The 12,023-nt window shown below is 45.3% G+C and overlaps 3 protein-coding genes across 3 annotated transcripts; all 3 read right to left on the reverse strand.

Annotated features, from left to right (window-relative positions):
• Positions 1 to 540: 540 nt before the first annotated feature.
• Positions 541 to 1,878, reverse strand: LOC310933069 (tubulin beta-4B chain-like; the record flags this gene model as incomplete). Its single annotated transcript, XM_083896491.1, has 1 exon — positions 541 to 1,878. The coding sequence occupies one exon, from the start codon at positions 1,876 to 1,878 to the stop codon at positions 541 to 543; it is 1,338 nt and encodes a 445-aa protein (XP_083752617.1).
• A 4,234-nt stretch (positions 1,879 to 6,112) lies between these two features.
• On the reverse strand, positions 6,113 to 7,450 carry LOC310932732 (tubulin beta chain-like; the record flags this gene model as incomplete). Its single annotated transcript, XM_083896077.1, has 1 exon — positions 6,113 to 7,450. The coding sequence occupies one exon, from the start codon at positions 7,448 to 7,450 to the stop codon at positions 6,113 to 6,115; it is 1,338 nt and encodes a 445-aa protein (XP_083752203.1).
• Positions 7,451 to 10,478: 3,028 nt separating this feature from the next.
• LOC310933070 (tubulin beta-4B chain-like) lies at positions 10,479 to 11,816 on the reverse strand (the record flags this gene model as incomplete). The annotated part of the gene is made up of 1 exon (XM_083896492.1): positions 10,479 to 11,816. The coding sequence occupies one exon, from the start codon at positions 11,814 to 11,816 to the stop codon at positions 10,479 to 10,481; it is 1,338 nt and encodes a 445-aa protein (XP_083752618.1).
• Between the last annotated feature and the right edge of the window lie 207 nt (positions 11,817 to 12,023).

Consider the following 12,023-nt stretch of genomic DNA (forward strand, 5'->3'; position numbering starts at 1 on the left):
CTGTAGTTAAATGCAGGTACAATATACAGAAATTATAATTAAGGGCACCCAGAGGTCAACTGTGGACCTCGTGATCTGCAGCTCAACCCCCAAAGTAGCCATGAAGGGGGTATAGCTCAGTGGCAGAGCATTTGACTGCAGATCAACAGGTCCCCAGTTCAACTCTGGGTGCCCCCTACTCCTATTCCTGGTTTCCAGAGAAATTCTCCTCCCATGATGTTCCAGTAGACACACTGCCCTCGTTTGTATTGATAAAAGCCAATGGAGGTGAATACTTTCGTTTATTCATATTCTGGACTCCAGAGAAAACACTGCGAGCATCACTACGGCCTTCCCTCCTCTGTGATGTCTCCACAGACACGAAAACAACACTTCTATATTGAGAAACAGAGAGATTTTATTGAGCAAATAGGCTTTGTGCGAACAAATTTGACATTTTTAAAAGTATGTATGACAGGTATTTTAGTTTAATTGTCGAAATTATTGATTTACAACTAATTGTCATTTGGCCTTACACTCTTGCATGAAAGGAAAAGCTGTCTAATCCATATCCTCTTCGCCTTCCTCGTCAAACTCGCCCTCTTCCTCAGCAGTGGCGTCCTGGTACTGCTGGTACTCGGAAATCAGGTCGTTCATGTTGCTCTCAGCCTCAGTGAACTCCATCTCATCCATACCCTCACCTGTGTACCAGTGGAGGAAGGCCTTGCGGCGGAACATGGCGGTGAACTGCTCCGAGATGCGTCTGAACAGTTCCTGAATGGCTGTGCTGTTGCCGATGAAGGTGGCGGACATTTTGAGGCCACGGGGAGGGATGTCACAGACGGCCGTCTTGACGTTGTTGGGGATCCACTCCACAAAGTAGCTGCTGTTCTTGTTCTGTATGTTCAACATCTGTTCGTCCACCTCCTTCATGGAGAGACGGCCTCTGAAGATGGCTGCCACTGTGAGGTAGCGTCCATGGCGTGGGTCACAAGCAGCCATCATATTCTTGGCATCAAACATCTGCTGGGTGAGTTCAGGCACCGTCAATGCTCTGTACTGCTGGCTGCCCCGACTGGTCAGGGGGGCAAAGCCTGGCATGAAGAAGTGCAGTCTGGGGAAGGGCACCATGTTAACGGCCAGTTTCCTCAGATCAGCGTTGAGCTGTCCAGGGAAGCGCAGACAGGTGGTCACACCACTCATGGTGCTCGAGACAAGGTGGTTGAGGTCACTGTAGCAGGGTGTGGTGAGTTTGAGTGTGCGGAAGCAGATGTCATATAGGGCCTCGTTGTCAATGCAGAAGGTCTCATCTGTGTTCTCTACCAGTTGGTGGACAGACAAGGTGGCATTGTAAGGCTCCACTACTGTGTCTGAGACCTTGGGCGAAGGAACCACGCTGAAAGTGTTCATGATGCGGTCTGGATACTCTTCTCGGATTTTGCTGATGAGCAGGGTGCCCATGCCAGAGCCAGTACCTCCACCCAGGGAGTGCGTGAGCTGGAAGCCCTGGAGACAGTCGCAGTTCTCCGACTCCTTCCTCACCACATCCAAGACAGAGTCCACCAGCTCAGCTCCCTCTGTGTAGTGACCTCTAGCCCAGTTGTTACCTGCTCCAGTCTGGCCAAAGACAAAACTGTCTGGTCTGAAGATCTGGCCAAATGGACCAGACCTCACAGAGTCCATCGTCCCTGGCTCCAAGTCAAACAGCACTGCGCGAGGAACATACTTCCCACCTGCTGCTTCGTTGAAGTACACATTTATTCGTTCTAGCTGCAGGTCGTTGTCCCCGTGGTACGTCCCGGACGGGTCAATGCCGTGTTCGTCACTTATCACCTCCCAGAACTTGGCTCCAATTTGGTTGCCACACTGGCCTGCCTGCAAGTGAACGATTTCCCTCATTGTGGTTGAAATTTGAAAGTCTAGAAAAAGATTTAACTGGAGTATTTGTGAGAACTGAGAAGGCAGAATTGATTAACTTAACTGTTTATACCTGTGCATCTGGAATTTTTCCTTGAAAGACATGATGTCATATTCCTTTGAGGTGTATGAGGTGCCTTTTATCTGAGGTACCAACAACATCCATGGAGCTTCTCTGTGGAGTTCCTCCTTTTCAGCAGCTCCATCTTCAACATCCTTTGCTGCTCTACCTTAATCTCAATCAAAGCGTCCAAACTGAGCTGTCCCTCCAGTGGCTAATTTCTAATCCTGTCCATCCTGGTCACTCCCAACCAAATTGCTAAACTAATCCCTAAAATGAGCCACCAGAAAAGTACCACCAGAGAACCTTTATGTTCCAATAAAATGATGAATGAATAATATTTTTACTGTATGGTCATTATCGCAAAAACAACACATTTAATGGTGGCCCACCATCCATCAGCACCACCATCTCCTTTAATCTGTCATATTCTCTCTGTATAGCTACTATAGCTACTTTCTACCCTGATCATCCCTACCACACCTCACATCTCTTCCTGTCATCCCTGGTTGTCTCAGTCCCCCATTATGTACTTTTTTTTCCCAGATGGTTGTCCTGATTTTGCTCTCCAGCTGTTTACGCCGACGATACAGTTGTTCATGTATCTAAAAAACCTGTGATGCCAGGCTGTGTGGACAACACAGCTAATCCGGGAGGCAACCTGACGGTGTTACAAGCTCGTCCAGCTCATTCAGGTACATGAATATGTAGAATTTATAGATATTAAAAGTCATGTGAATTCACAGATTAGGGGGCACCCAGAGTTGAACTGGGGACCTCTTGATCTGCAGTCAAATGCTCTGCCACTGAGCTACACCCCCTGTATGTGATACTTTCTCACTGTTACTGTGGAAGGTCGCCTGTTCATGAGCAGTGATTTCATTTGAGAGAGGGTTAAATACCAGAAGTAATCAAATAAAGCAGAGAAATATAGTGCAAACTCAGGCTGCTAACAGAGTCTTGTGGTTTGTTTAGCACATGGTTGATGAGACCACAAAGACTGTATGTTTTGGTTTTATATTGTGACTGTGTGAGTTGTCTTTAACCACTTCTTCCCTGACCCTCTTTTTGGAGTCCCTGCTCGAAAATGACATGTCCAAACTAAATAGAGTAAATCACCGGGATTTTTTTCTCTCGCCTAAAAAATATTGCATTTTAAAGCAAATATCACCTTTAAAATATGCAGTAGGAGCTTAAAAACACATGGAGGTCATGTAACAACACTTGGACATGAGCTGTGCAAAGTCTGATGCTGCTGATATAAAGCAGAGTGAAATTACAGAGGTTTTAGTAAAGAGATGTCTAGGCGTTCTCTCTTTTGGCACAGTTTGGCACCATCTGTGCCATTTGAGAATTCTTAGATACAAAATTATTAAAAACCGGGGGCAACCGTGAAGAAGAGGTTAATGTCAAAGACCATAGTTTGTAGAGTTTCATGTTCATGTGAATGTTATGCTAGTAGCTTCATTAGCATCATCCTATGCACAGTTCACTCTGAATCGGGAGTGCAGTTCGATATGTTGGAGCTGTAGTGGCACTTCATACAGTGTACAAGAACTGTATCTGTGGAAGATCTTGCTAGTGCTAGTGCTAGTGGCTGAAGGAGTTTGGATCCCGAAAGAGGAAAACTCCACCCAGTTAGATCAGTTCCGCATCATCTCCCTGCTGCATGTTGAGGCGAAGGTCTTCTTCAGTGCCATTTCCAAACTGCTGTGCCCACTGACCTGATCAAGAACACCTACGTGGACACATCAGTCCAGAAAGGTGGCATCTCAGGAATGCCAGGCTTTGTGGTGACACCGCTAATCCTGGGAGGCCAGAAAGAACAAAGGCCACCTGGCTAATGCATTCGGCTCCATTCCACACAAGCTAGTCAATCAATCAATCGCTGTCAAAAGATCTTGTCAAATTCAGAAATTCACAGATTAGGGGGCACTCAGAGTTGAACTGGGGACCTCTTGATCTGCAGTCAAATGCTCTGCCACTGAGCTATACCCCCTTTACGTCCGAGCAAGGCATGAGCGTCCACAGTTCAACTCTGGGTCCCCCCCCAATCTGTGATGTTCCATGATTTGTAAGTTAACTTGGAACTTTCTACATATTCATATATAGTACATTATTGTACCTGAATTTGACTTTAGCTCAAAAAGTCCTCAGTTCAAATCTCATTGTCCCCCAATAATTTAAACAGTGTGTAACATGTAGTGTGTTAGTGTAAACATGGCAGCCTAACGATGAGGTGCTGTGGCTTAGTTGGTCAAAGCGCCTATCTAGTAAACAGGAGATCCTGGGTTCAAATCCCAGCACTACCTTAAGAGGTATGGCCTCATCAACTTTAGAGTGGCTCAGTGGAACATCATGTTGTCCTTCAATTATATATATATCTGAAAGAGGCTCCTCAGACAAATAACACTGAGCCAGTCAACACAAGCCATGGAACCATATCCATGCTGGTCAGCATCTGTTGACCATTTTCTGGCACAGTAGTTCCTAGACGTGCTGGACTGGCTTCTATATTGCCCTAGGGTGGAAGCTGCCAAGACATGGAATCTGCATTGTTCACTCAAAGCCCGCCAGCTTAGCCAGCCAGCGTTCTGTTGTTGTTCTCTGTCCATCTATCGTGGAGTAGAAGACAATGACATTGTCAAGGGAACAGCAGCGTTGGTCTCCAAACATTCGCTTCACTAGTTTCGGAAAAGAAGTTGAAACTCAAACAGGACTAAAGATTCAAGATTCAAAGTGTTTATTGTCATATGCACAGTAAAGAAACACGTTTCCCTGTACAATGAAATTCTTACTTTGCTGTCCACTCAAAAATACCAGCATAAAGTAGAAAGAAATGTTTTAAAAAGTATAATATACATAAGAAAAATAGTAAATAAATATTACCAAAAAACTAAAATAATAAATATGCATGAAATAAGTATAAACATATGCATGAGTAAGAAGAACTGTACATAAAGTGCACACTGGTTGTGCAAGATGTTGTGTAACAGATTTAAAGTGAAAGGGGTGCAAGAGGCTGTTGACTGTTGTCCTGCTCTGTAACTGAGACCTGGTGGTCTCTATCTATCTATCTATCTATCTATCTATCTATCTATCTATCTATCTATCTATCTATCTATCTATCTATCTTACTAACTAGCTATTTCACTTGCTAGTTACATATCTAGCACGCTATCTAGCCATGTATCTTGCTAGCTGTTTTGGTATCTATCTATCTATCTATCTATCTATCTATCTATCTATCTATCTATCTATCTATCTATCTATCTATCTATCTATCTATCTATCTGTCATTGGTCTGTAGAACATAAATCTATCAACAATAGAGTTGATTAAATAGTAGCCTTACCAATTTTCTATTGTAATCACATTGTAATTCCATGACACCTATTTGTGTTAAGTTTTATTTATTTGTTTGTTTTGCATGACAGCTGCGAAACTGGTACAGAATTCTATATTTCAATATTGACTCATTTCATGAATGAGGAACTCTATGGTCTTCAATGAACAAAACAAGACTGTTTGTTGAAGTCTATTTTTTAATACTTGGCTATTTATTTGTAAAGACAAAGATATTTATGAAACCCAGTAATTCAGAAAGAGAACACGTAGTACTCTGTAAGGCACACATCTGTTTTCCTTTATGGTCTCTAGAGAAATACGGTACGGTATATTGTTCCAGTCGTCACATTGCTTACTTGCTGCTTTGTGTTGATTAAAGCGTAAGTAAACACTTTATGGATCATAAAAGCTCCAGTGATAACTTCGGTTGCAAAAAAGACTGCTAGCATCGCTACGGTGCAAACTATGGCCTTCCCTCCATCGTTCTTGATGTAAAATTCAGCTCTACTAGTGAAGTGCGGGAATGTCGGCAAAAATACGCAAAACAAAACACAGCTACAACAAAATAACACAGTAAAAGTAATGTGTAGCTGACAGACTTAATTAGCATTATGTGAACTCATTTGTAAACGGTTTGAACGTAAAACATATTTGTTTATGTTTAAAAGTTATGCCGCCAGCTTTAAATACATTTTCTTTAGATGATTCAGACACGATGGTAAGTGAATTACAAGAAGTGGGAGACTATTTTTATATTCTACATTTTAAAGCAATTCGGCCCTAAACTCTTGCATTATAAGATCCGGTCTATTCCTGGTCCTCTTCGCCTTCCTCTTCAAACTCGCCCCCTTCCTCAGCAGTGGCGTCCTGGTACTGCTGGTACTCGGAAATCAGGTCGTTCATGTTGCTCTCAGCCTCAGTGAACTCCATCTCATCCATACCCTCACCTGTGTACCAGTGGAGGAAGGCCTTGCGGCGGAACATGGCGGTGAACTGCTCTGAGATGCGTCTGAACAGTTCCTGAATGGCCGTGCTGTTGCCGATGAAGGTGGCGGACATTTTGAGGCCACGGGGAGGGATGTCACAGACGGCCGTCTTGACGTTGTTGGGGATCCACTCCACAAAGTAGCTGTTGTTCTTGTTCTGTATGTTCAACATCTGTTCGTCCACCTCCTTCATGGAAAGACGGCCTCTGAAGATGGCTGCCACTGTGAGGTAGCGTCCGTGGCGTGGGTCACAAGCAGCCATCATGTTCTTGGCGTCAAACATCTGCTGGGTGAGTTCAGGCACTGTCAATGCTCTGTACTGCTGACTGCCCCGACTGGTCAGGGGGGCAAAGCCTGGCATGAAGAAGTGCAGTCTGGGGAAGGGCACCATGTTAACGGCCAGCTTCCTCAGATCAGCGTTGAGCTGTCCAGGGAAGCGCAGACAGGTGGTCACACCACTCATGGTGCTTGAGACAAGGTGGTTGAGGTCACTGTAGCAGGGTGTGGTGAGTTTGAGTGTGCGGAAGCAGATGTCATACAGGGCCTCATTGTCAATGCAGAAGGTCTCATCTGTGTTCTCTACCAGTTGGTGGACAGACAAGGTGGCGTTGTAAGGCTCCACTACTGTGTCTGAGACCTTGGGCGAAGGAACCACACTGAAAGTGTTCATGATGCGGTCTGGGTAGTCCTCTCGGATTTTGCTGACAAGCAGGGTGCCCATGCCAGAGCCAGTACCTCCACCGAGAGAGTGCGTGAGCTGGAAGCCCTGGAGACAGTCGCAGCTCTCCGACTCCTTCCTCACCACATCCAAGACAGAGTCCACCAGCTCAGCTCCCTCTGTGTAGTGACCTCTAGCCCAGTTGTTACCTGCTCCAGTCTGGCCAAAGACAAAACTGTCTGGACGGAAGATCTGACCATATGGACTAGACCTCACAGAGTCCATCGTCCCTGGCTCCAAGTCAAACAGCACTGCGCGAGGAACATACTTACCAGCTGCTGCCTCGTTGAAGTAAACATTTATTCGCTCTAGCTGCAGGTCGTTGTCCCCGTTGTACGTCCCAGACGGGTCAATGCCATGTTCGTCACTTATCACTTCCCAGAACTTGGCTCCAATTTGGTTGCCACACTGGCCTGCCTGCAGGTGAACGATTTCTCTCATTGTGATCGAAACTTGGAACTCTTGAATAACGACGCAGAAAGATCAAGTTTCACTAAGTTCTCCAGCAGCTGTTGAAAGTGAGAGAGCAGGATCCTTTACTTTGCTGTTCGTTCTTTGTGTTTCATGGCATCTGTAATATTACCCTGTAGGACATGATGTCATAATCCTTTGTAGTATTTAGGCTGCTGCCTTTTATCTGAAGTAGATGTAGCTAATCATAGTTTATGTATGTACTTCTTCACAAATAAACCAGTAGCCCCCCACAGTTCGAAGTTCCAAACCATATTTTGAAGTAAAAAAGTTCCAGTTCATGTACTTGCATCATGGAAGAAAAAGATTTAACAACTTCACTGCCAATCAAAATAAGAATAAATGACAATCAGACACTTCCAAAAGAGAGTCACCCCAAATCTACTGGGGGCATTGTCATTAAAATCATCAAAAGAGCACTGACACTTGATGGAAGTGGATCTAAGACAATTGAAAAATCTTTTGATAAAACAGGAATTCCCAACGTGTTGAATAAAATCAGTGTAATTATACAGAGTAGAGACGTTATGCTTGTAAATCAAATTTCAGGTTAGAGACATTTGCTGATGGAATCAAGCAAATTTTTGTCCACCGAGTGTAGTCCCCAATAGTTCCATTCTTCTGTGCCCTCGCCTTGTGGTACCAGAGTAATGGTACGGTACTCTCAACGGTGAGCTGATCGGGCGACAACACAAGCGTCACAACCCTGTGACGGGTTTTCCTTCAGTGCCTGCAGTCTATTCTCACACAAAGTCGATGTCTAGTGGAGAGAAACGGCCACAAACCATCCATCCATTATCTACCGCTTTATCCTCCACCAGAGGGTCGCGGGGGGTGCTGTGCCTATCTCAGCTGACATTGGGCAATAGGCGGGGTACGCCCTGGACAGTTCGCCAGTCCATCGCAGGGCCACATATAGAGACAAACAATCATTCACTCACACTCTCACGGTCAATTTAGAGTGTCCAATTCTCCTAATCCCCATATCGCATGTTTTTGGACTGTGGGAGGAAGCCGGAGAACCCGGAGAAAACCCATGCACACAAGGGGAGAACATGCAAACTCCTTGCAGAAAGGCCCTTGTTCCGAAGTTGTTCCAAACAGGGCTCGAACCCAGGAACCCGGGTCTTCTTACTGCAAAGGCAATAATGCTAACCACTACACCAACCGTGGGCCCTGGCCACCAACCAAAGAGTTGAAAAAAAGAGCTGTCGGGTGTCCTCCGGTTGTCCTCCGGGTGTCCTCCGGTTGTCCTCCGGGTGTCCTCCGGGTGTCCTCCACTGTGTTGCATTCAATGTCATTTTTTGGTTGTCGTAGCACTGGTACAATGTCACGCTATGCATCTTGCTGACTCAGCCAGCACAGCGCACACCCCCGCCTACCAAGTAAAGGCGCCGTTCTCCGTCGAAAAGGCACGTCTGACCCAGGGCTTTACCATTCCAAACCGTACTGCGCTGTACCAAACTGAAGGAAACATGGCTTACAATATACCCCCAGCGTAACGGGCGGAGAAAAGACAGAATTCCTGGACCTGCAGTATCCTGACATCTTCAGTTTCCTGACTAACTTCCCTTCCATCTTACTCCATTGAGTCCCTGAACATTCCCAAGAGCCTGGAGGGAAACAAATGGACGAAATCTGGCTCTGTGACAAACGGTCAACTCTGGAGTCTACCGGCAAAAGATAGTGTTGTTGTCACATAAGGTTAGCATTAGCAACGGGCAGTGTAATGTAAATAATTGCTGTTAGCATTGCTGTGTAAGCTAGCTCTTGGGGGGAAACCAGTTTGAGTCCATGATTTGCCAAGAGTACCAAAAGATTCTTTGCCTGTGGTTTCCCATCAATCCATTTTTCTACTGCTCACTGTTAGCATGTTCCATAGCAGTGGTTCCCCTGGTAGCTAAAATGTTCTCCTGTTAGCATGTCTCTGTCTGGTTCACTTTTACGATAAAAACAGCTGGCAAAGAGACACGTTTTCTGACATATTGCCTGATTTTTGTGTTGTCTAGTATAGATACGTGGATAGAGGTGAACACCTTCATCGTTCCTGCCTGAGGGCGTTACGTTAGTCGTCAGGTACCGAGGCTCTATTGCATTTTGCTTTTATATGCATTGTCATCATTTAATTCCATGTCGCCTGTCTTTGTTTACTCTCATATTTACAGTTAAATAAACAAAAACATTTGTATGACAGTTGCTAGGCTAAATAATTCTATATTTTTCTGCTATACGGCTCAATGTTTAGTAAAAAAAAATTAAAGAATGAAACAGAGGAATTCTTTGCTTTTTAATGAACACAACATGAGACTTTCTTTTTGTTGAAGTGCAGTTTTATTTTTTTTATGACTCGGCTATTCATTTGCTAAGAAGGGATATTTATGTAGCCGAACAGAATATGGACAAGTGTTTATTTATGAATATTGCTAAAATAACATGTTTCTTTTCCTGGTTTACACTAAATATGCTGTATATTATTCCAGTTTACATATTGCTTACATTTGTTTATATAAAAGCTAAAGGAAGTAAATATTTGGAAGTACTATATTGATGATGTATGATCATAGACTCTTGAGTGATGACTTTTGCCAAAGCACTGCTAATATGGCTTTGGTGTAATTTATGGTCTTCTCTCCATGTAAACGCTACTATATTCTGAAACACAGAGAGTTGTGTGGAACTAAGTTAGGCAATATAGCTAAGCATTATGTCTTATTGGTAATTTTAGTTTGAATGAACTTAATTCATATAGGTTTGATTTTTCATTTGACAATGTTAAGTTGAAATCTGCCTCCATCTTACCCTTTCCCCTTTGTGTCTACTGTCCTCATGTCCTTCTTCACAACATCCATGAACCCTCTTTGTGGACTTCCTCTTTTCTTCCTGCCTGGCAGCTTCATCTTTAACATCGTGTCTGATATAGTCACCACTCACTTATTCAAGTTATTGATATCATAGATTTAATAACTCGGCCCTACCCTCTTGCATTATAAGATCAGGTCTAATCCATATCCTCTTCGCCTTCCTCATCTAACTCGCCCTCTTCCTCAGCAGTGGCGTCCTGGTACTGCTGGTACTCGGAAATCAGGTCGTTCATGTTGCTCTCAGCCTCAGTGAACTCCATCTCATCCATACCCTCACCTGTGTACCAGTGGAGGAAGGCCTTGCGGCGGAACATGGCGGTGAACTGCTCTGAGATGCGTCTGAACAGTTCCTGAATGGCTGTGCTGTTGCCGATGAAGGTGGCGGACATTTTGAGGCCACGGGGAGGGATGTCACAGACGGCCGTCTTAACGTTGTTGGGGATCCACTCCACAAAGTAGCTGCTGTTCTTGTTCTGTATGTTCAGCATCTGTTCGTCCACCTCCTTCATGGAAAGACGGCCTCTGAAGATGGCTGCCACTGTGAGGTAGCGTCCGTGGCGTGGGTCACAAGCAGCCATCATATTCTTGGCGTCAAACATCTGCTGGGTGAGTTCAGGCACCGTCAATGCTCTGTACTGCTGGCTGCCCCGACTGGTCAGGGGGGCAAAGCCTGGCATGAAGAAGTGCAGTCTGGGGAAGGGCACCATGTTAACGGCCAGCTTCCTCAGATCAGCGTTGAGCTGTCCAGGGAAGCGCAGACAGGTGGTCACACCACTCATGGTGCTGGAGACAAGGTGGTTGAGGTCACTGTAGCAGGGTGTGGTGAGTTTGAGTGTGCGGAAGCAGATGTCATACAGGGCCTCATTGTCAATGCAGAAGGTCTCATCTGTGTTCTCTACCAGTTGGTGGACAGACAAGGTGGCGTTGTAAGGCTCCACTACTGTGTCCGAGACCTTGGGCGAAGGAACCACGCTGAAAGTGTTCATGATGCGGTCTGGATACTCTTCTCTGATTTTGCTGATGAGCAGGGTGCCCATGCCAGAGCCAGTACCTCCACCCAGGGAGTGCGTGAGCTGGAAGCCCTGGAGACAGTCGCAGTTCTCCGACTCCTTCCTCACCACATCCAAGACAGAATCCACCAGCTCAGCTCCCTCTGTGTAGTGACCTCTAGCCCAGTTGTTACCTGCTCCAGTCTGGCCAAAGACAAAACTGTCTGGTCTGAAGATCTGGCCAAACGGACCAGACCTCACAGAGTCCATGGTCCCTGGCTCCAAGTCAAACAGCACTGCGCGAGGAACATACTTCCCACCTGCTGCCTCGTTGAAGTACACATTTATTCGCTCTAGCTGCAGGTCGTTGTCCCCGTGGTACGTCCCGGACGGGTCAATGCCGTGTTCGTCACTGATCACTTCCCAGAACTTGGCTCCAATTTGGTTGCCACACTGGCCTGCCTGCAGGTGAACGATTTCCCTCATTGTGATCGAAATTTGAGTCTTGAACAAATATGTGAAAGCACCAAGTTTTCCCTGCTGGAGTACTCCACCAACTGACTCACCTAAGAAAGAGTCCTTCACTAAACGTCTTTGTTATTTGTTCTTGGTGTTTCCCGGCCTCTATAATGTCCCCTTGAAAGATGTGATGTAATGTTCCTTTGTAGTATGTAAGATGCTACCTTTTATCTG

This window comes from Microchirus variegatus, assembly GCF_963457635.1.
Source record: "Microchirus variegatus genome assembly, chromosome: 10".
NCBI classification, from domain to species: Eukaryota; Metazoa; Chordata; class Actinopteri; order Pleuronectiformes; family Soleidae; genus Microchirus; species Microchirus variegatus.